A 23,087-nucleotide genomic window follows, 5' to 3' on the forward strand; every position below is an offset into this window, starting at 1 on the left:
CCCCCCCCCCCCCCCCCCCCCCCCAACACACACACACAAACTCATTTATTTACCAAACTATGAAACACTGAATTCCCATAGGCTAGCTTCCTAAAAAATCGGCGAGGTCGTTCGAGGCCAAGAACGTAGCTGCCTCGTGGATCAAGAAACCAGTAAATGAAACCATGCAAGATGAAGAAGCCAGCTACTAAGAAAGGTATGATGGCTAATCCTCTCGATTTGGACAAAATCAGATACATTCCTGATACGAAGGCAGACGCCATGGCGATTAGCGACACAACCATTAACAGAGCAGACATGTAGAGGAATCGAGAGCGGGCACGAAACCCGTCTCTCGAAGCGTAGAACAAGAAATAGACTGTGGTGACAGAGAAGCAGAAGGCGATTGTGTCGAATACCAAGAAACATTTGAAACCTGGTTCGTCCATCAGTACAGGTGTACCATCATGTTTGTAACCGCCAGGTAACTGGAATGCTGCAGCAAACGCTACGGTTGCAACAAGAACTGCGACTAGAAGATGAACCTCATACATTGCACCATCATTTTCTGCACTGCTTACTTCACGATCTGCCTTCTCTTGCTTCTTCTTTGTCTCTATGTTCTGTTGCTGAGACGGTTGTTTGTAGTATCTTTGCAGTGAAACTTATCTGGAAACACCATAATTAAGACACATCTGTTAAGAGTAGAAAAAACCAATCCTTAAAAATCTGTGAGCATCTTCATTATTCAGCTAGTGTTGCGGTGAGTTACTATTTCAGCTTTGTTTCGGGCGCAACTCCTAACAGAGACAGACGTAACTAGACTCTATGTTCATACATCAATTAGGAGGATTCTTTTTTTATGGACTATGAACAAACCAAACCTTGATCTATGTACCTCTTGCTTGTGAGAGTAAAAAGAGTTCTGCAGCTGTGAAGTGATTACGGTTCATAACATATTTATCTACCCGCTTGTTACGTAAGAGAAGCAGCAATATGGAGTAGCATCTGTAAATAACCGATAGATGGAGAGGTGTGTTTCCATCTACATCGCTTTCGTTCAACAGATGAAGTGAAATCTCAGGCATCTTCTCTAGGATACAGTGAACGATTCCTCTTTGTCCTGATATGACTGCAGAGTGAAGAGATGTTCTGCCTTTACAATCAACTAGTTCCCAAACGTAAGGGCAGGTGCGAACAAGCTCTTTATATGCATCAATTTGACCAGTAGACGCCGCAAGATGAAGCGGACATTGTCCTTCCTTATCAGATATATAAGCAGCTGAGCTATCTTGTTGAAGCAAAAGTCGAGTTATTTCGGTTTTTCCTAGCCATACCGAATAACGAAGAGATGTCCATCCGATAACATCAACTGCTTTGATCATTTCTGGTCTTTTCTCCATCAATTTTCTCAAGAAACCTAACCAAAACTAAAAATTTAGGAATCCAAAATTGAAAAGTGAGTTGCAACTTAAGATATATATAGTATGACCAATCCACTCATTACCAAGTTGAATATTACCAGTTCTGACACTGTCGGAGTCCACAGCAGCGTGCAAGGCATTCATGCCTTTAGGACCTTTACAGGAGACCAAATGAGATACTTCCAAAATATGATCAGCAAAGTCGAAAAGCCCTCTTTCAATAGCCAAGTACAAAGGAGATACTATGTTGCTATTGGCCATACATAGAAATCTTGTGTCTTCTTCGACAAAGAACTTAGCAACATCGATATGTCCCTTCTTCAATGCAACATTTAAGGCTGTATCGTTTTGCTTGTTAGTACTCCTCAATAGCTGCTTCCGTGTGTCGGTTACTCCATTGCTTTCGACATCTGAAGTTACTTGATTGGCTGAGTTGACAAGAAGTTTCGAAACTTCAAAGGAACCGACACTAGCTGCCACGTGTAGAGGTGTGTCTCCATTGTTATTTTCTGTAAGGAGGAGTGATGGGAAGAGTTTAAGTATGGCTGCCGCGAAAGCCAACCTCTGATGCTTAGCTGCAATATGAAGAACGTTGTTGTTCTGTGGCGTTCTCTTTTCGACTTGTGATTGGTTAAATATTGCAGCATTAAGGAGATGGATGTCCCCTTTCGCTGCAGCATTAATCAATATCCAGTCCATGCTTCTGCAACCAAACACAGTACGTAAAAGTATCAAGAATATATATCTGAATATCTTATCTAGTGACCATAGAATGTTACACGAAAGTTATGTAGAATCTTGATTCAAATAAACTTACCAAAATCTACAAGTGAAGAGGATTTCTAGGAGAGAAAGGAGGAGCAGATTCAGACTTCTGCCATATCCACAAGTCTTCTGGTATTGTTTGGTTTAGTAGAAGTCGTTTCATATCTGTTTGGGTTAGTTGACTTCGCCCCTACGTCCACGTTTGTGAACCTCAGTTTTTATTTTTCTCATCCTTGATATCGTTTCATATCAAATGATATTACCTCTAACATCATATGAAAATGCAATTAAGATGATAGAACTCTCTTTTAAGAGAAACATTTCCTTTAAAAAAAAAGAGAGATTTATGAATGAGGTAGTGATTAATGAAAACGTTTGACCAAAGACAGCTTAGTAGTTAAAATTTATAAAGACAATATGGATTGATTGATTCAAGAACCCCGAGTGCTCGCTAATAACAACATATACTCGATTAGGCATCTAGCGTTCTCACTCTTTTGCTTGCAAGTAGTAAAAACATCCTAAAGAAACTTAAAAATCTTTCATCAGTAACCGTAGCCTCCTGAGCTGTAATCCGTAGCGTATCCTCCAGGCGGGTTTGTTGGAGCCGCTGCGTAGACTGAGCCATGTGTTGCGTATGGGTTGTAGCCTTGCTGCTCTGGTGCTACGGTTTGAGGCTGTGCTGGTGCCGGCGCTCCAGCTTCAGCCATGAAGTTCTGTCATAAACCACATTCGACAGTCAGATTTCATCGTCAAAAAACACCAGCTTCTGTCTCCTTTTTGCAAGATAAGAGGTTTTAAAGGTGACTATGGTTAAGAAATCTGGTGTGAGAATCTATGGGTACCTGAATAAGCTGCATAGCAGTTTGGACTTGTGAGCCAGTTCCGCTAACCTCAACGGTCATTTCACCAGGTACTCCCCTGGTTTCCTGAATGGTTACTGTTGCTCCACTAAGACGCCTAGTGTAGCTTATGTTTGAACCTGATGTCCCAATTACAGCATCTGCGTAAGACAGTGGAATCTGCATTTGCTGTGTAATTTGCTGTAAAAACAAACAAATCCCCACACCCGTCAGATTTCATATGATTTACTTACATACATACATTGCAGAAGATTGAACAGTTAACTTCTAAGAAATCAACTTCACCAATTACAGCGATTGGATGAATACCTGAGCGACCATAGGTGGGGCCGACGATACGTGCACATTCATAGAAGGCTCTCTCCCATATGCAGATATACCTTGGTGCGGCTGTTTCTCCATTGGAGGTTGACGCATCTCAGGAGGAGGATAGTAACTATCATGTCTAGGAGGTGGTTGCATGTATGGAGGTGGGTTGTGACCATAGCCTCCTCCGCCACCACTTGGGGGGTGACCTTGAGAAGGACCCCATGCCTGGTGTGGTGGTGGCATATGATCCATTTGGCGAGTTGGCTTTTGCATCTGTTTAAAAAAGCAGAGTTGAGAGACGAGTTTATAGAGACAAATGAGAAAAATTGCCAATGATCCAACGGAACAAAAGATAACCTGATTTTCAAAGAATGGGATGATGCTACGATCAACCAAGAACTTTCTGAGATGTGATGCAATCAGTTCCAAGGCTTTATGAACACTGGTTGGTTCCCCAGCAACTTCAACAACCCTATCGTCTTGAAGAGCAAAAACAGGCAAATCCTCTACACAAATCCGCCATAATAAATTTCAGTTAGAAAACCAATGGATGAGGAATAAATGAAACACACACCAAAACAAAAAGTTGAAATTATTCTGAAGATACAATATAAAATTACCAGTTGCCTTTATCTCTACATATAAGGGAAAAATAAGGAATAGTCCATAGCGTAAACGAAACCAAAAAACACAAAGCAAGAGAGAATTTTTTCAGCATGTAAATCGTGAAGAGAAGGAACCTGATCCAAGAACTCGGACTATACAACCGGATGCTTCTTGAATAGCTTTAACTGTTGCTCCCTGTTTTCCAATCAAACTTCCAGCCTGAGATGCTGGGACTAGTAATCTTGTTGACACCTTTGAAGCCGGAGGGGCCTGAGAAGCTTCACCATCCAAACCATCAACTATCCGCATGTGGACTCTAAGAAGGCCATCCATCGAAGGTGGTAGAGATGATTCGGGCTCTTCTTTACCAGAAACCATAACCTGCCAACAAAGAGGAAACAAGTAGACAACATTACCAAAAGAACTAAAACATTTCACAAGCAGCGATCTTAGTTTCTATACCAATTATTACTTTTGGTGCCATATTCTCAAATCTTAAAAAAAATCCCAAAGATGTACCGACTTAAATGCACTTTGACCAGTTAGATGTTTATTTCCTGTTATGAACTTTTAAAGTTTTTACCCATGGTGATTAGGTTATCGCCTTTTTAAGATGCAATAGCAGCCATTACCAATCTACTAGACTTAAAAAAAAAGCTCTTCCTAGACCCTTTTTCATGCAATCTTAAAATTTCTCTTTACTTAATTGTTGCCTAAACCATAACTCATCGTCCACATATTGTTACATCCGGTTAAGCAGGTCCTTGCATGCTGCAGAAAGTCTGCAACAAGACATCAATCATCCAGGTACTGAAGTTACCAGAAAGAATGCAGAGCTTCATAGCACTGAGGTTTATACAAGAAGAATCTTGCCTATTCGATAAACTTATCAGCACTTTGTAGTGCTCAAGGCTGAATCCTTGCCATCTGGCTTTGGTTCTTCGTATTTGAGACCTTACCGATGATTGAAATGTTGCCATAAAACTTGCAAGATAAAACCTGCACAGATTCATGGTGGTCACAGCAATAAAGGGGAACCCTACTCACATCTTATCAACTTCGTCGATTAACTTCCTCCTTTCACTTGAAGGAGATAAGCAGGCCTGCTGGTTACTACACGCGACATAAGCTTAATTTACTAACTAAGGTGGTTTCGCTTGGTGCACTATATTCTTCAACACTTTTTTAGCAGCTCAGGATCATATCACTCAGCTCAAACTAGAACACTTTCCGACATGAATTGGTCATAACTTCTTTGAGTTGATGGGCTGTGCAGTTTCCTATCTGTTTACTTATATATTTATTGAGGTCAAGGGGAGAATATGCAAAAGGGTTGACTTTAACCTAAAAGTTAATGGCCTTATACATTTTTAACAAAAGCTAGAGCCTGAAAACTTTAGATCAGTGACTTATATAGCCAAAAAATGTAGATATTCTACTATATTAGTTTTCTTGTCATTAGGATTTATTTTAGTTTTGGTTCAAGAGCATTATTTGACTAATAGCTGCAACTCAATATAGCATGAAATGTAAAGGCAAGGAGTAAAGGATTAGAGACTCACAGCTCTTTCGGTTGTGCCTGGAGGACCATCAAGAATCTTTATTCGAGCCCTTGTCTCTTCAACTATTTTCTTAATGACATCACCTTTGCGACCAATGATGCTACCCACTTTCTGTGCAGGAACCAGCATGCGGAACACCGTCTCTCCGGGCCATCCCGGCCACCTCTTCTCCTCACCTCCAACTGTTGCCCCTTCATCAGGCTCTGATTGCTGTAGAGGCTCAAGATGCTCAGGGATTCCTTCTTCATCTTCTACTTTATCTTGCACATCATTACCATCGTGATCTTGTGCCACACCTTCCACCTGATACTGGGCATGATCATGAGCCTCGTCTTGCAACTGATACTGCTCCTGATCTTGTGGCTGGTATTGTAGGTCATCCTGCGGCTGATCTTGTGGCTGGTATTGTAGGTCATCTTGCGGCTGATCTTGGACTTCTTCATGAGCCAGGTCCTGCACATGGTATCCTTGAAACTCTAACTGATCTTGAACCTCGTACTGCTGGGGTTCAAGAGTCTGATCTTGTACCACGTACGGTGGAGGATCAAGAGTCGGATCTTGAACCTGGTATTGTTGGTGATCAAGTGTCTCATCATGAACTTGGTAAGGAATCCCATTATGCACCTCGTCTAACCCTTCATCTGGTACCTGATCTCCATTATGTGCAATAAAATTTTGCTGATCTTCAGCTTCAGCCATGACTGTAGCTCTGAAATAAAAACAAACATACACATAAGTCATGGTAGACATATACAAACAATAAAAGTTCACTGGAGAGATTTCACTTCCTCCTAAACGTAGACAAACTACTAAGCAAGTGTTGGGAAGAAAAATACGGCCAGAATTTAAAACAATGCATCACCAGCTTCGCCAAGAACATGCTAATTCAAAAAGTTAACATAGTAAGTATAATACATCTACTATCAGCTTCATATAAAAGGTGTCAACTTAAGCTAAGCTTATTTTGCAATAGCAAGAATCAAGGAGTTGAAGAAACTAGAGTGAGTATATCATAATACAAGATACAACTAAACCCAATAAAGTTCATAGGACTAAACAAGATTACTTTTAGCACAAACGAGAGCAACGCACAGATACAAACGGAACCCTCTAAATTTCGACCGGAGTATTTCGGAAACTCGAAATTTTTGATGGCCCGACTACAACAAGTTAATAGAAACCCTAGATTAACAGAGCAAATATATACAAACTCGGCGAGGAACCCTAGAATTGGCAATTAAAAAGCATAGCCTAAAAGCTTGAAATTAGGTTTAAAGTAAACATAGCGAACTTACGTGGTACCGATGGAACCTTCAAACGCTAGTAGAGAGATTAACGAACACTCGATTCGAAGGGGGTTCGGCGGAGAAAGAGAGAGATTCCGGTAACAATGGAGGCGGGTGGATATTATCTTAAAGTTGAGATCGAGAACTACTGCACTTTACTTTTATTAATTCCACTTTAGTCCTTCTATTTTTATCAGCTTCTCGTTTTATAAACGGTTCGCGACACAAGTTAGGCCGCATTTATATTGTAGTAAGTCCAATTTGTATGGGCCTTGCGTATGTTTATAAATAAGTTTTTATTTATTTAAATTTTGTATTAGTGTACTGTATTTAAATTTTGTATTGGTCCAATTTATATCGGTTTAATTTTTTTTTAATATATCATTGTTTCGCCTTTTTCGTTATAAAGAAATTTTTTTCCTTCATCATTTAATTGAACTAACCTCATTTGGCTTGATAATTATTAATAAATCTTTACATATAATCTCCCCTTAACCAGCTGTAACATTTATTAATTAGGAGGTGGTCACTTCATTGAAGATTTTAATTTAATCGTATTTAAGAGTTTAACTGTTAATAACTAGAATTAATTTCTTTATTGCCACACGTGTTGGTGTTTACTGCTTCGCATGTATTTAGTTTTCCTCAATTGAATTTTTCATTTTGTGCTATTTCTGCAAAAATTGTATGGAAAATATGTAATTTCGGAAGTTGGGAAAAAAATCATAGTAACATATTGATATGCATATTGTTCAAGATGCTAAACGGAAACAGAGAGTGAAGATTACTATATCTTGCTAAACAAACAATTACTATCATTCATAACTAGAGTATTATGTTCGATATGTCACACAAGAAACAAAAGCAGCAAAAAATAGTGTATAAGAGAAATCGTTTCCTTCTTCTGTGGTATCCCTCACAACCGCTTCCATATTAGACCTCAGTGGCGGCGGCAACTTCTTGCGCTTTCTCATCCGCCTGCGTCTCTGCATTAGCTATCTCCTCCGGGGTTTTACCGTTGGTCACTGGTGGCACCAATGAGTCAAACTTGTCTGATTTGCCCAACACTATCTCAATCTGCAACACATATACAGAAGTGAGTATATGGATCGCAATTAATAAAAGCTCATATATCATTATAAAATAGCACTTGCCTTGGCCTTCTGAACCATCCTTCCTTTGGTCTCATCTTTCATTTCCACAGTGGATGTTAACACCTCTGTTGTTTAACAGAATACAAAAACAGATTCTTGAATTAAAACGAAAGATAACGGTTTACACAATGATTGATGGCAAGAAAGAGAGTTTTAACTCACTCTTCTCTGTAGCCATTCCATTGTTCTTCAAAATCTCAGAAATTGTTACCACAGTGGTGATTGCTATATACACGAAAAGATAAGATCATAATCCAACCGATCTGAACACACATATCATATACAAAGATTAGGTTACAGTAAGAGTCTTTTACCCATTCCAAGTGCAGAAAGCTCAACCTCGTTGTATTGCTGAATGTACCTCTGTAACATACGACGGAGAAAAAAAAAATCAAACGCAATGCTAATCACATAAATAGCGGATTCTGCGATCTAGATCCAATCGTTAAAGATCGATTCAGGATCAATACGGATCTGATCTTGAAAAGTATAGATCTGATGGAGAAGTTAGGGTTACGATGATTACCTTGGCGAGGTTAACGTAGAAGAAGAGAGGCTTCTTGGTGTTGGAGACCTGGATCCTGTTCTTCTTGTGAGATTCAACAGTTGTGGCCGGAGTTAAAACGATGTTCCTCTCTGATGGGATAGGTGCCGGAGCCGGTGTTGCTACTTCCATCGCCATCTTCGATCGATCACTCTCTTCTTTCAAAATCCTCTTCGCTAACTTCTCTGTATCTCTCTCTCTCTCTCTATCTGATCTCTCGCGTGAAACGTTGTGTGATCGTTTCTGGGATTGGTGTTGTTTTGTTCTCGGGTAAATCAGAGAACCGTTGTGAGGCTTAACGGCATTTATATAGCAGTCGTAAAGCCAACGAAAGCGCGACACGTGTTCGTCTTCAAGCGGTTTGTTGACCGAGTAAGAGAGCGAATAACGGACTGGTTCACCTCGCTTCGAGTATTGTAAATGACCAGATTACCCCCGATGTTTGTGCGTCTTTTATCAATCTAATTGGGCCTGAGGTAGCTTATAGGGCCTTAGTTTCAATTAATATCTATTTTACTATTAATCAATATATTCGGGACCTCAATTTATTGTGTTTTTGCGAAATCATAATATGTACCTATAAAAGATACTGACTTTTACAATTTGATGGATAATATAAATGTTGATATAGTAATCATTTAATATGCGTTATGAATCGAATAAATAGAGAGATTTTTTTAAATGAACGGCTTTAATTAGATAATAATGTCAATGTTGAAGAATAGACCTTGGGCGACGATAAAGTCTATTATTATTATTTTAAATGGTGATTCACTTTATTTCAAAAGGGTCAGTTTCTTAATTTGATACTATAATACAGATACGGGTACGGGCTATCATCAAATTCAAATCATATACTATAATATTTTGTTATCTCTCCCCTTGTGTATATTAATAGTTTCAAATATCAACCCATTTCGTTGAATGATTTTGGTAGGCAAATAATAATAATAATATCTTTGATTCTGGGGACCAATTGTTAAATTTGTTGGACCAACCGACCGATTTGGCTTTTTCCTGGTTAAAGAATTTTGCCGCCAAAAGGAAGAACGAAGATTTGCTCTGATGTTTGAGTTGCGACGTGGGTCCTATGTTTGTTCCAGTTGCAGACGTGGGTCCGTCCTTGTACGTTTTATTCAAATCTGTATGTGTTTTGTTCTAAATTTCAAATTAAACATCAAAGGTGTTTATTGTGTTCTGTCGGAATCGGATGTTTCTAGCCTAGCAATTAATGTATTTTTCACTTTTTTATTTTTTTTTACATTAATGTATTTCTAGTTTAGCTTCCTCTTTTTTTTTTTCTTTTTCAAAGTAATAAAAATACTGAAATTGCAAGTAGAAGTATACAACGTTAAAGTAAAACGATGGAGGTAGGTCAAGAAAAGAGAGCCTCTCTTTTAGAGAGACGAAACTGAAAGTTTTTTTTTTATTGATAAAAAATCAAATAAAAGAGAAATAGGAACGGAAGCAAACAAAATCCTAACTTAAAGAAATAGAGATCTATAGGATCGACTGCTCTGATATCATAATAGATACATAAAATATTAAAGGAAGAATTGTATTAGACTCTTATAATTATAATATTACAACTTATGTTCTCTTATATATATAAGAGATTTCCTAAACTAAGATAATGTAAATGTAAATAATATATTTAAATAAATGTAAATATTCCTAAACTATATATTCTAGATTCTTCTCGATCTTCATAATTTACATATTATTGGGTTTGTCATCTCGACCGTCGATCTCGGTCGATCTCCGGTTTTTCATATCCCAATACTTATTAATTTTTGAATTTAAAGAATGTTTTGACTTTTTAGAAATAACTATTACTAAATTCCTTGTGTGTTGACAAAATTGTATAGTATTTTGTAAGTTTGTTGTGTTATTTAGTTTGAAAAAACAATGTGTGTGTGATTATTAGAGTTTTGACGTTTTAACAATGAAAAAGGCACACAAACGAATGTTATCTTAGTAAATTTGTTTGCGACATGGGGTCTTCTACGAGACTATGTGATGGAACCCGGGACAATGGCCAGCATACGGACACGGACGAGGACTGGAGCGCGCAAGGAACCAAGGATGCGACTGCGTCCGGAACTAGACGGCCCTCAACCCAAGCATCGAACCTGATGCCCGGAGCTACAACAAGGAGCCGGACCGCAGCTAGGACCGCAAGGAAGAAGTGCCTCACTTTTGCCCAAGCTTTCGTTCAAGAACAAGAGACGCTTGATCACGGACCCAACGGACAGCCGACCGAGGCTCTTCTAATGGTCTTCACCATCACCCAAGGGTGAAGACCTCCAAGTCATTAGGGGAATTAGTACTCTTTTTCCCACCTTGGGTTTTTCCCAATGGATTTACCAAGGGGGTTTTAATGAGGCTATGATCCCTAGTGCATGGCCATGACCAAGGACCACTTCGGCCACATGTCCATTCTATCCTTAGTTTAATTTCGCTTATGACCGTTGTCTTTTAAAACTATTTCCTGGACGCTGCGTTTTAGTTTTACTCACGTGTTTAGGGTTTTGAGAGTCCCCTTATATAAGCCACCCTATATAAAGGGCCTAGACCTTATCATGTAAAGGTAGACTATCAAGAATAAAGAACAAGAAGTTATCTTTCTCTCTCGTTTTCAGTGATTGAAACGAAACCCTAGAAGTTGCACGAACCGGGTTCGTTAGCTACTAGTTTGGCTGTATCGCAAGGAGATCCATCCCTTGTGTGTCGCTATCTCATTCCACGTCTATCCCCATCTATCCGAGAGCCAAACGAGTCGAGCATCTCCTCGCGAATCTCTCTCCATCCGTTCTTGTCGTTCCTTGGTGCCGTTTCCTTCCGTACATCGCTCCATCCGCCGATTCCATTCGTTCACGGCCCAACCGAGTCGTACTTCCGAATCGTTCCGCTGGGTTTGCTCCGTCCGTACGTCCGTGGTTCACGTCCGTAGTCCGGAGTCACATCACTATGACTCTAGTCTAGGCGTTCATAAGCTTATAATATAATTATAACTTAACAAAGCTGCAAAAAATTTAAACAAAGTAGCGAGGGAAAGTACAAATATTACTCTTGAGGTTTGAACTCGAAAAAGGTATGAAGCATTTCTATTACTGGTATCACGTTAGTGGAGAGGTGCGTTATTAAATAAGTTACTACAACAACAAGTCACATTGGTATTTATGGTTTTTATTAAATGAAAAGGTAATGGTCACATTGGCATCCGTCTTGTGACTTTAAAATCCGCCATGATTATTTATGAGTTTTAATTTCCTTATAAGATACTACTACTTCCACTGCTTAACAAATGATTACCGTTATTTTTTAAGAAAATAAATTTAACTCAAAAACTAATAGCCACATTTTATAAAATCAAACAAGATTTACATTTCCTACGAAGTCGTACGTTTTCAATGTTTACATCTTTAGGGTGTATCTATTTTTGTTTTTGAAGAAGCATGCGGTAAAAGCGCCAAGAAATTCCAAAAATTAAAGTAAACTGTTTCTTTTTTAAGAAGAAAAAAAAATTATTAGATTTGAAAAAAATGACGTTTGCCCAAAAATATATTCGAAAAAATGATAATTAAGTCCCAATAAATACTCAACAGCTTAAACGAATCAAACACAAATCCAAAATAGTCACCGCCCTCAAAGAAAAACAAAAGGAAAAAAAAAATCCATTTATTTTTTCTTGAGAGAGAGAGAGAGAACTTTGTTGTGGATAAAAAAGACATTCATTTCTATTTTGTCTGCAAAGAATTCTCACGGGCCATCGGAGAGAGGGAGACAGAGGTGGTGGTGCACAAGAATCCTTCTTCCTCTAATCCTCCTCCTACAAGATTTGTGTAAGTTGATACAAACACTTTTATTTTTGCATTTTTTTTTCGAATCAATTTTATCTTCTGTTTTTGGGTACACTCTTCTTCCTCAAATTCTTGTTTTATCTGTTGCTTTCCCCTCATTATTTCCCATCTAGGTTTTTCAAATTTTACATTTTTTTGAAATTTTGACTCTTTCTTCATCTGGGTTGTTGTCTATGCGTGTTGGTTTTACTTTTGAATTCTTCTTCCTATGACTTTCTCTCTACAGTTTCCGCAATGTCATAACTTTGAACCAATCTCTGTTAATTACAATCTAACTTTGCAATGTCAGATTATATTAAAAAAAAAAAAAGTTGCAAACTTCATAATAAAGATGAGATTTTGTTGTTGCTAGGGTAGAGACTAGAGAGAGAGAGAGAGAAAGTTGAAGGTGTAGAAAAAACCTGAGATCTTACAAATTGAATTGAATCATTGGTGGTTGATATGTGCAGTGGAATGGGAAGAGAAGTTGTTGAGGTGCTTATGGACAGAAACGCTGACGTTTTAAGCGCTAGAGTTCATGTTGCTCCTAAGATAGCTGCAGAAGAGCCTGAGGAGGAATTTGAAGTCAAAGAATGCACAGAGGAGAAGTCTCTTTCTGAAAATTCACCTATTGTCGCATCTGCTGAGAGAATTGTAGCTCAAAAATCGCCTAAAACCCGTACTGGAAATGCAAAAGTTTCAAAGGTAATATATAACATCGGTTTTGAAAAAACTTGGAATTATAAATGCATTGTAGATGATAGGACTAGGAGATGTGTAAATGATCGAGGCCTAAAGCGAAAAAATTTCCTATTTCTTTATGTTTTTTGCAGCAGGATGCTTCTCTTCTCGCGGTGAGGAAGCCATTGCAACCCGAGATGAAGAAGCATATCGATGATGATGACAATTGCTCCATCGCTTCTTCGTATCCTTTACCTACTTTTATATCATTTAATATTACTTATGTATGTATCCGATGCTTAAGAAAACCACGATAACGTTACCTTAATGATATTTACTAAGTGTGGCAACTTCAATGAGGATGGGTAAGTCAGTGACTTATGGAAGTGCTCCAACGTTTAGAAGTGCTCAACGTGCTGAGAAGCGCAAGGAGGTTAGTAAAAATATTCAACCTTTCTGCTCCCTCAACTCAGTTTTAGATCAAATAAGCCCTAAAATGGGCACTCTCAATTAGTATTCCTTCCACTCTGTTCTGTTTACTGATTGAATTTCTTTGGTTTGGTCTGTGTGGTTTAGTATTACCAAAAGCTCGAGGAGAAAAACCAAGCGCTTGAAGCCGCAAGGAATGAGCTTGAACAAAGGCAAAAGGTAATGTACACATTTCTGGTAGATGCAGTTTTGTTTTTACTGGTTGTGAAGCTTCACTGATCTTAACGGTTTGCAGGAAGAACAAGAAGCGGCACTGAAACAGCTTAGAAAGAATCTAAAGTTCAAGGCTAAACCCGTCCCCAACTTCTACTACGAAGCGCCTCCTGCAAAACCTGAGCTCAAGAAGGTATGTTTCGAACTATAATAAAACTCTCTTTTTCTTCAGAGTCACTAGCATTGTTCTTGTATATAACTTATGTTATGTTTCTTTCTAGCAACCTCTGACGCGTCCCAAGTCGCCAAAACTGATCCTTTCTCGGAGAAAAAGCTTCAGCGACGCAATCACCTCATCTTCCCGTGAAGAGGTTCTGAAGACAGTCTCTAACCGGAACCGACACAGCACCGGAACAGTTCAGAACAAAGACGATCACAAGAGCATGAACGCCGATGCTGCCCACGAAAGCCCTCGATTCAGATCTGGCAAAGGCAAAGTTGGATTGAAACCAGTGAACGAGTGCGCTGAAGAAGCTTGTGAGGCTTGAAAAGATATGATGAACGGGTGGTGCTTTGTGTTGGTCTGTGTTTTTTACTCAAACTAACTTTGATCTTACCGGAGAAAAAATTTAAAATCAAAACAAAGACTCTTTGTTTTCCGGTTATTTCCGGTATATGTTTGGTTCACAATGTAACTTGTCTTTCTCAGTTTTAACTTTGTTGAAGGAACTCCTAAATCCTAATGTTGAAATTTGTATATTTTTGAGTGTTGTTGGATTTAAATTTTAGTAGCTAAGATTATTTACCGAAGTATTATCTAGTTGTTGATTAATTGTTAGATTAGTAAGATTGAAGTTGGTAAAGAAGAGAATCATAACCTAACAACAACCTTCTTCTGATATATCCAGAGAGCAAAGTAGCAAACCAGTGGGAAGCAAAACCGGTATCAAACAATTAAACTAAACCGGCAAAATCAAATAAAGAAACTCTAGAAAACCAAAACCAAACCGGCTAAAATCGATAAACCTAACCAACCGCTAGCAGTTTCCCGGCCGCCCCTTGAACGATGACCACCGTGGTGCGATCCGGCGCCATAAATCGGAATCGGACGTATTCCTCCTCCTCTACCAGGAATCACTCGATCGCCACCGCCATTTCCGCGTGATCCTCCGCCAATACCTCGTCCTCCTCCGCTGAAGCCGCCTCCACCTCTGCCTCCGCCTCCACCTCCTCCTCCGCCTCCCTTCTTAACAACGACGGCTAATTCCGTTAAATTCCGGGAGATCACATCACCTTCCGGCTTCGATTCGACTTCTTGAACCGGGGGATTGTCATGGTTTGGATCAGCGGAGGCTAGAGTTGTTGAAGATGCAGAGATCGCATGAGCAACGCGGCGTTGCAGATGGAGAAAGATAAGAAAGTAAAAAACCAAAGATGCTTTCTTTAAATCCATTATTGGGCGTTCGTGTTTCTTTCTGTTTCTGTCTCTATGTGAATTCTTGATTTATTCACCGAATTATAAAGAACCGCGTGATTAATAGTATCAATTAAATTTACTCTAATTTGAATATCTGAATGCATATTTTAGTATTACCTTTTCTGATTAATTAGAAAATACTTGTTTAGACCCTCATTTGTGTCTTTTTTTGGTCTTAAAACTCTTATTAATCATATCATAAGTGAACATCTAAAATCTAAAATAAAGTACAAAGAGAGGGTAAAACAGTAATTTAGGGCTCCGAAATATTTTAAAAATGGATAACACAACAGATAAGTCAAGGGATTAAATCTTAGCCTCCCTCCAAAATTAAACCATGGCCACTTCTTTATTTCCTCTGTCTTCTTCGTTTCTTCAACCTCTGAGACTCAAAACCCTAGCTAAACCCAGGAGCCCTGACTTATCAACCACCACAAGAAAGATCACAACAACATGCGATTCCCAGAAGAACACTGGGAAATCGAACCCAAGCAGCAGAAACCCTAATTTTCAGAAACGGCGTCAATCCTCCTCCAAGTATGGAACTTCTAGAAGGTCGATCCTCAAGAAATCCTTCTTACAAGAACAAGTTAATTTCACCGCACGGATCTCCGATGATCCCCACGTGGCGATTATCGGCGGTGGAATGGCGGGTTTGGTCTGCGCATTGAACCTGGAAGCTCGTGGCGTCCAGTCCACTGTTTTCGATACGGTTCGTTCGTCAATTTGGTTCCTTTTGGATACTTTCTAATCTGAATTGACGTTTGGTATTATGGGTACTGTGAAAATTTTGGTTTTTAAGTGTTTTTGCTGTTGTAATTTCACTTCAAAATCCAAGCTTTAGGAGTTCAAATTGTGTGTTTTGTTTATGTCACTTATGTAGGGGATACATGGTTTAGGAGGAAGGCTTGGAACAAGGATTATTGAACCACAGGGACTAGTTTTCGATCACGCTGCTCAATTCTTCACTGCAAATGATTCTCGTTTTGTTCGATTGGTTGATGGTTGGTTAGAGAAAGGACTTGTTCGAGAGTGGAAAGGTGCTGTTGGAGAGCTTGAAATCGGAGGTAGCTTCTCACAGTTTCCTTCATCATCACCTCCGAGATATATTGCTGCTAATGGTATGCGATCTCTTGCTGATTCGTTGCTTTTACAGGTAAGATGTGTTATCTCTCTTCAGAAAAAAAATTGAGTCTTTTTAAGATTTGTATGAGATGAAAGTAAGTAATAATGGTTGATTGGTTGCAGAGTCAAATGGTGGATTTGGTGAGGCCTTGTTGGATAAGTAAGTTGGAACCACTTAATGGGATGTGGCATTTAAGTGAGAATGGAACACCTCGTGGTCAGTTTGATGTCATAGTCATTGCTCATAATGGTAAGAAAGCGTATCAGTTTCTCTCTTAATAGCTTCAGATGCTTTGTTATGTTTTCTTATTATACAAATGGTTCACCTTTTTTGTTCAGGTAAATGTGCGAATCGCTTGCTTTCAGCATCAGGCTTGCCCTTAGTTGCAAAACAGATGAAGGTAGAAAATATCTAGCGGGACAGAAACTTTTAAGTCATATGGCCTCTTTTGATACAATCCTCTTTTTTTTCTTTTGTTTTAGAAACTGGACCTCAGTTCAATATGGGCACTATTAGCAGCGTTTGATGATCCTCTTCCTACAGTGAACTTCGAGGGAGCGTTTGTGAAAGGAGTAGAATCTTTGTCTTGGATGGGAAATAACTCTGCAAAGCTTGAGAATGGCCGATCTCCACATTGTTGGACTTTTTTCAGTACTGCTGCATATGGGAAACAGAATAAAGTTCCTCAGGTTAGTTTCTTCAAAGCTATAAAAAAATTGTCAAAACTGCAGAAATCAATCAAATTGTTTACCTTCCTCTCTTCCTCATAGGAAAACATCCCGACGGTCACGGCAGACAAAGTTAGAACTGGTATGCTTCAAGGTGTTGAAATGGCATTGGGCTTGCCTGAAGGCTCCCTTCCTAAACCGGTTTATACGCGTCTCCAGCTATGGTAAGTGAAACTTGTCTTAACAGTGCTAAAATGTTTGAAGATTTGTGGTGTGATTCAATATTTTATATATACAGGGGAGCAGCTCTGCCGAAGAACACTCCTGCAGTTCCATGTATATTTGATCCACAAGGCCGTGCTGGTATATGCGGCGACTGGCTTCTAGGTTCTAACTTAGAATCCGCGGCTTTAAGCGGTGCAGCTTTAGGAAACCATGTAAGAAGCTTCCCTTGACTCGTCTTAAAACAAAACAAAAATCTGTGTTCTTGTCTTAATTTGCGGATTCCAGAGAAAAGATACCAAATATGTTTTGTTATTTTACTCCTCTTCTTTCCCCTGCAGATTGCGGAATTCTTGCAGAATGGTGATGCTAGTCCTGAAGAATTTGCAATCGGTTTACATGATAGGTTAAGTCCTCTTGCTGGTCATGATATTGGACAGTTTCCTGGTCTAACATCAGTTGGAGAAAAAGAAGAAGCTAATGCATATCAACTTCTGTGAATACATAAGTCTACTTTCACTTAACCAAGAAGCAAGAGACATTGATGCAAAGAAGTCTCGGAAAAGCTTACAGTGTCTTTAGCTTTCCACTTGCATTCTTCAGCCTTCTTCTCTGGTGGGCTAAACCATGACCGATTTGATATGCTCTATGAAAATATCAAAAGAAGCAGCTGAAAGTTTTGTTTAGGCTCTACAATCAATGGAAATAGCGAAAGTGTATTCAATTGTATCAGTATGACAGTCTTTTTTTACTCTTTGGTGTTGTCATAAGGATTTCCATTACAGCAGAAAAATAAAAGAGTACCTTTCTGTTAAGTTTGTAAAATAGAAGGTTTGACTTGCAAATTCATAAAACGGTTTACTCAGGAATTGGTATCGCCCTGAGTAAGGTAGGCCTAGGGACTAGGGTTTTCAGAGTTTGAAAAGACGAAATAGTGAGAGAGGAATTGAAAAAAGCGAGCCATCATGAAGAAAAGGGGAAGGAAGTGTAAGAATACAGAAGAACAAAGAGATGAAGAACACGACCCGTGTTCCATCATTGCTCTGGAACTTAAAGTAGAGATTCTCATGAAACTGCTGCCGGAATCCATAGCAAGGCTAGGTTTCGTTTCGAACCACTGGTCATCGATCATCCGCGGCAAAGACTTCACCGACTTGTACCAGACTCGATCTTCGTCACAGCCGCGTCTTCTTTTCGCTGTCTACCGTCGCAACACGCAGAAGCACTTCTTTCACTCCTGCTCTCAGGAGGACCCGTCTTCTGATCATAGTAGGGTCAGTTACACTCTCAATTCGGATCTACGGTACTGTTTTAATCCACCCATCGGCGGTTTCATCTTTGGTCGAAACGGTACTAAAGCGATCATTGGAAACCCTAGTACTGGTCAGTTTGTATCTTTGCCTAGGGTTAAAACGAACAGAAAGAACATATTCTCTGTTTTTGGATACGAACCAGTTAATGATCTATACAAAGTGTTGTGCATGACGGTGATCACTAAACGTGGATCACAAAGCTTCAAGTGGGAAGATCCTTTCTATGAGGAGCCTATGACAGAGGAGCATCAAGTTTTAACGGTAGGACCTAAACAAAAATGGAGAATGCTCGAATGTAAGTTTATCCATCGTCATCATTCTGGATCTCCAGGGATATGCAGGAATGGGGTTGTGTATTATCTAGCTTCTCTCAACGATGAAAAATCTCTAGTAAGCTTCGATCTTAGATCTGAGGACTTTAATGTCAGTAAGCTACCTGAGGATTATATACTACAACAGTTTGGTAATTTGGTGAACCACAGTGGAAAGATAGCTATAGTGTGTCATGGATACAGCGGTCCAATGGACCTATGGGTTCTTGAAGATGCAACCAAAGAAGAATGGTCAAAATTTGCTGCCGTGATCCCTTCTATTAAAGATATATATGGGAATGATCAAAAGGTCATGTTCTGCGGTATACTTGCTACCGGTGAGACTATACTTGCACCGATCCCATCCCCTAACCCGTTCTTTTTTATCTGTTACGATCCCAAGGAAAAAGATGCCAGAAAAGTTGTGATTGAAGGAATTGGGGATGACTCTGCTGTTATCCGAGTCTTTTTCGATCATGTAGAAAGTCATATGGTTCTGCCAAAGGTACGTTAAGTTGTTGACAACTAGCTAGTTCTTTCGGTGTTGCCCCAACTTCTCTTTTCATTTCTAGGATAGTAGTAGTTTAAGAATCTTCCTTATTACTCGAATTGAGAGACATATTCTAGTCTTTGGTTAATGGTTCTGTATGCTTGCGGATTATGCGAATGCAATTGCTATGTACTAAACTTAATTAATTATTGATACGCCGATCCAAGTTTAGTTTTATTGTCATAAACACAACCTTAAATGTACAGTCCTGAATAGTGACTAGCGAATGCACACGGGATAAATTAGAATGGCCGTAAAAAGATAGGGTTTTATTTGCAAATCCTTGAAAAATCGATAAACATATTATCATAATTAGGGTTTCGTATTTGTTTTTAATTGTCGGCGAAGATATTATATAATTAGGGCTTAAGATTTAATAGCGAAACAGGGAAGACGAATTGAGAAACGCGCGATGAAAAGGGTCAGGACGAAAGAGACGGTCGGGGACAGTCGAAAACGTTCAAAGAAACACGATGAAACCCATTCGTTTCCTTTTATACCTCAGGATCTGATAGTACAGATACTTCTGAACATTCCGGCCAGATCAATAGCTAGGTTCGTCATCGTTTCAAAAGAATGGTTTTCGATAATCCGCAGCCAAGATTTTACCAAGTTGTACCTGATTCGATCTTCGACTCGGCCGCGTCTTCTATTCTCAGTCTACTACAATCATCACTACATGCAGGGGGAGCAGTTCTTACAATCCTTCTCCCAGCAAGATCCATCTTCTGATCATCATCAGAGAGTTTACGTAACTTCCCATAACAATCATTTGCATGGCTTTTCTCCACCAGTCCGCGGCTTGATTTGCCGTCTATGTGATACTAAAGTGATAATTGGAAATCCTAGCACGGGCCAGTTCTTACATTTACCTAGAGTGAAAACACATAGAAGAGGTCTATTCTCCTTTTTCGGATATGATCCGGTGAATGATGTATACAAAGTCTTGTGCATGACGGTACTACGTGGTCGTCAAAGCCGTGGATCACGATATGTGTCCCAGGAGCATCAAGTCTTCACTCTAGGACCTAAACAAAAATGGAGAAAGATCAAATGTAAGCGGTCCCATCTTCCTCCTCCTTATACTAGAGGGATATGCATAAACGGGGTTGTGCATTATGTTGCTTGGATCGGATATGCAATATATATTTAGTACGCTTCGATCTGAGTTCTGAAGACTTTAGTTTCATTAAGCTACCTCAATATACCGACTGCCTAGTGAACCACAACGGAAAGATTGCTTTAACGAAGCCGTTTATGTTTAGCAGTAAACTTGACATATGGGTTCTGGAAGATGCAAGCCAAGGAATATGGTCAGAAGTTTCTCTCCTGATTCCTTCTTGGACAGATTTAGTTGGGAATAATGATTTCGTGTTCAAGGGTACACTTAGTCCTTAGTACCGGCGAATTTATTTGCACCGCTCAGGTTCAATCCCATGAACCTGGTCTATTTGATCAGCTTCAATCTTAACGATAACACCGCCAAAAAAGTTGTGGTTGAAGGAGTTGGAGATGACTCTACTTATCGCGAAGTCCATTTGGATCATGTAGACAGTCCTATGTTTCTGTCACATGTAAGATAAATCATTTGGTGATGCATCATGCATGCCTTTCATTTTGTGTTGAGGGCTCAGAAATTTTGATTTTTCTTTGAAGAGGACAAAGTCTTTTGGGTTTGCTAGTTTGATCTTTGATCTTAAATAATGTTGTGTGTAATGTTTTCTTCGATTGATTCAGATAAGCCCACAGGCTTTCACCTAATTAGTATCCATTATCCACTTGTTGGTGGTTTAAACGACTGAGATCGATCTAACATGCCATAACCTTATATAATGGGGATCTCCTGCAGAAATGGTGATGCTACTCCGGAAGAGTGTAATCGGTTTGCATGATTGGTTGGTTATAAGTCCTATTCATGGCCATAATATCAAGCAGTCCCGTGGTTTAACATCGGTGGGAGAGAAAGATTAAAATGTATATCAACTTCTGTGAATAAACTAATGTACTGTTACTTGACAAAGAAGCAAACATCATATTGATACAGAGACGTTTAGCTAAGGTACACAGCGATTTCAGTTTCCATGCACTTACAGGACTTCAACATTTTCAAACTTCTTTGTTGGTTGAAATATATAACAAGAACCAGCTTAATCTGCGTAGTTATTAAAGTTAATATATTGCAAAATGCAATAGGAATAGTAGTGTATTTTCCATTGCACGACAGTCTTTAGTGCAAAAATGTCTTTGTGACAAAACTTAATTATGATTATGATTATGATTTTTCAGTCAAAATTTTAAACTAAGATCACCACATTTGTATATATATACAAGGGATATATATTTGCAAATCCCTAAAATAGGTAAAATACATTAGGATTAAGATTGAGAGTAGAAAAGAAGGAAACAAGGGAGAGACAGGAAGCGAGAAACGCCATGAAAAGGGTCAGGAGGAAATGTTCAAAGAAACGAGAATTGGAAGAAAGCGATAGATTAGATCCGTTAACGATTCTTCCTCTGGATCTGATTGTAGAGATTCTCTTTAAACTTCCGGCCAGATCCATAGCCAGGCTCATCTTCGTTTCAAAGATTTTATCAAGTCGTACCTGAATCGATCATCGACTCGGCCGCGTCTCCTTTTCATTGTCTTCGCTTACTACACGAATGAACAGTTCATACAATCTTGTTCCCAAGAAGATCCATCTTCTGATCACCATAGGTTAAACATAACTCCGGATCGGCGTAATTTGTATGGCTTTTCTCCACCCGTCCGCAGCTTGATCTGTCGTCAAATTGATACTAAAGTGATGATTGGAAACCCTAGCACGGGACAGTTCTTAACCTCTTACCAAGGGTCAGATCTACGAGAAGGGGTTTATTCTCCTTTTTCGGATATGATCCGGTAAATGATGTATACAAAATCTTGTGCATGACGGTACTACAAGGCAGCCAAATACGTGAATCGCAAGTTGTGTCCGAGGAGCATCAAGTTTTCACTCTAGGACCTAAACAACGATGGAGAAGTATCGTATGTAAGCATCCTCATCTTCCTCCTCGTAATACTAGAGAGATATGCATAAATGGGGTTGTTTATTATTCTGCTTGGATCAGAAGTGAAGGATCTTTGATAAGCTTTGATCTGACATCTGAAGAGTTTAATGTCATTAAGTTACCTGAGGTGGATATCCGAGTACCCCTAGTGAAGTACAATGGTAAGATAGCTTTGTCGTGTCAGTACCCAAATGGTAAATTTGACCTGTGGGTTCTGGAAGATGCTAGCAAACAAGAATGGCCAAAAGTTTCACTCGTAGTTCCTTCTTGGACAGATTTAGTTGTTGGGGGTCGTTATTTAAACTTCAGGGGTACACTTAGTACCGGCGAGCTTATATTTTCACCGCAGCCTTGCCGGAACCCGTTGTATTTGATCAGTCTCGATCTTAAGGAAAACAATGCCAAGAAAGTATTGGTTGAAGGACTTGGAGATAAATTTCCTAATCTCGAAGTCTATTTGGATCATGTAGACAGCCCTATGGTCCTATCGAATGTAAGTTAATCATTTGGTACGTTGCCTTTCATATTTAAGATCTCGGAAGACAATAGTAGTTTTGCGTGGAGCTGACTGACAAGGACGTTTGATTTTCTTATTTGATTCACATTTCTTTTTCTATATTTTTTTTCATTCAAATTAATTTAAAGAGGAATAAGAGTTTTGTGTTGGCTAGTAGAGCATGGATTCTTTATGATCATTTGTTTTTTTTCTTTTGGA

General features: G+C 39.2%; 9 protein-coding genes across 11 annotated transcripts; 4 read left to right on the top strand and 5 right to left on the bottom strand.

The window, feature by feature from the left end:
* On the bottom strand, positions 41 to 619 carry LOC104702743 (protein ACCELERATED CELL DEATH 6-like). The gene has a single exon (XM_010418688.2). The coding sequence runs from the start codon at positions 531 to 533 to the stop codon at positions 42 to 44; it is 492 nt and encodes a 163-aa protein (XP_010416990.1). The 5' UTR covers positions 534 to 619; the 3' UTR covers position 41.
* LOC104702593 (protein ACCELERATED CELL DEATH 6-like) lies at positions 560 to 2,470 on the bottom strand. Its single transcript, XM_010418585.2, has 4 exons — positions 2,221 to 2,470; positions 1,502 to 2,106; positions 878 to 1,399; positions 560 to 648 (listed from the first exon to the last, which is right to left on the bottom strand). The coding sequence occupies exons 2-4, from the start codon at positions 2,100 to 2,102 to the stop codon at positions 596 to 598; spliced, it is 1,176 nt and encodes a 391-aa protein (XP_010416887.1). The 5' UTR covers positions 2,103 to 2,106; positions 2,221 to 2,470; the 3' UTR covers positions 560 to 595.
* LOC104702507 (flowering locus K homology domain) lies at positions 2,531 to 6,986 on the bottom strand. Its single transcript, XM_010418400.2, has 7 exons — positions 6,804 to 6,986; positions 5,509 to 6,217; positions 4,081 to 4,327; positions 3,698 to 3,846; positions 3,341 to 3,613; positions 3,014 to 3,211; positions 2,531 to 2,884 (listed from the first exon to the last, which is right to left on the bottom strand). The coding sequence occupies exons 2-7, from the start codon at positions 6,205 to 6,207 to the stop codon at positions 2,714 to 2,716; spliced, it is 1,737 nt and encodes a 578-aa protein (XP_010416702.1). The 5' UTR covers positions 6,208 to 6,217; positions 6,804 to 6,986; the 3' UTR covers positions 2,531 to 2,713.
* On the bottom strand, positions 7,587 to 8,757 carry LOC104702836 (uncharacterized protein At2g34160-like). The gene is made up of 5 exons (XM_010418790.2): positions 8,475 to 8,757; positions 8,263 to 8,311; positions 8,111 to 8,173; positions 7,949 to 8,013; positions 7,587 to 7,871 (listed from the first exon to the last, which is right to left on the bottom strand). Exons 1-5 carry the CDS (start codon positions 8,628 to 8,630, stop codon positions 7,728 to 7,730), a joined length of 477 nt encoding a protein of 158 aa, XP_010417092.1. The 5' UTR covers positions 8,631 to 8,757; the 3' UTR covers positions 7,587 to 7,727.
* LOC104702935 (protein WVD2-like 1) lies at positions 12,116 to 14,445 on the top strand. 3 transcript variants are annotated; one of them, XM_019244318.1, is made up of 7 exons: positions 12,116 to 12,337; positions 12,805 to 13,039; positions 13,171 to 13,259; positions 13,358 to 13,448; positions 13,592 to 13,663; positions 13,740 to 13,850; positions 13,939 to 14,445. In XM_019244318.1, the coding sequence occupies exons 2-7, from the start codon at positions 12,809 to 12,811 to the stop codon at positions 14,203 to 14,205; spliced, it is 861 nt and encodes a 286-aa protein (XP_019099863.1). In that variant the 5' UTR covers positions 12,116 to 12,337; positions 12,805 to 12,808; the 3' UTR covers positions 14,206 to 14,445. The 3 variants fall into 3 exon arrangements, with proteins under 3 accessions (XP_019099863.1, XP_010417202.1, XP_019099861.1); XM_010418900.2 differs by having other exon boundaries at positions 12,117 to 12,337; positions 13,168 to 13,259; XM_019244316.1 differs by lacking the exon at positions 12,116 to 12,337 and having other exon boundaries at positions 12,797 to 13,039; positions 13,168 to 13,259.
* On the bottom strand, positions 14,532 to 15,157 carry LOC104703032 (glycine-rich protein 2). The gene has a single exon (XM_010418997.2). It carries the CDS (start codon positions 15,108 to 15,110, stop codon positions 14,646 to 14,648), a length of 465 nt encoding a protein of 154 aa, XP_010417299.1. The 5' UTR covers positions 15,111 to 15,157; the 3' UTR covers positions 14,532 to 14,645.
* Positions 15,449 to 17,965, top strand: LOC104703120. Its single transcript, XM_010419103.2, has 8 exons — positions 15,449 to 15,846; positions 16,018 to 16,290; positions 16,383 to 16,509; positions 16,599 to 16,660; positions 16,743 to 16,949; positions 17,031 to 17,152; positions 17,227 to 17,365; positions 17,492 to 17,965. Exons 1-8 carry the CDS (start codon positions 15,472 to 15,474, stop codon positions 17,648 to 17,650), a joined length of 1,464 nt encoding a protein of 487 aa, XP_010417405.1. The 5' UTR covers positions 15,449 to 15,471; the 3' UTR covers positions 17,651 to 17,965.
* On the top strand, positions 18,044 to 19,310 carry LOC104703209 (F-box/kelch-repeat protein At3g04660-like). Its single transcript, XM_019244325.1, has one exon. It carries the CDS (start codon positions 18,116 to 18,118, stop codon positions 19,286 to 19,288), a length of 1,173 nt encoding a protein of 390 aa, XP_019099870.1. The 5' UTR covers positions 18,044 to 18,115; the 3' UTR covers positions 19,289 to 19,310.
* Positions 22,337 to 22,874, top strand: LOC104703363 (F-box/kelch-repeat protein At3g04660-like). The gene is made up of 2 exons (XM_010419372.1): positions 22,337 to 22,353; positions 22,433 to 22,874. The coding sequence occupies exons 1-2, from the start codon at positions 22,337 to 22,339 to the stop codon at positions 22,872 to 22,874; spliced, it is 459 nt and encodes a 152-aa protein (XP_010417674.1).

Source organism: Camelina sativa, chromosome 1 (genome assembly GCF_000633955.1).
Source record: "Camelina sativa cultivar DH55 chromosome 1, Cs, whole genome shotgun sequence".
In the NCBI taxonomy this organism is placed as follows: Eukaryota; Viridiplantae; Streptophyta; class Magnoliopsida; order Brassicales; family Brassicaceae; genus Camelina; species Camelina sativa.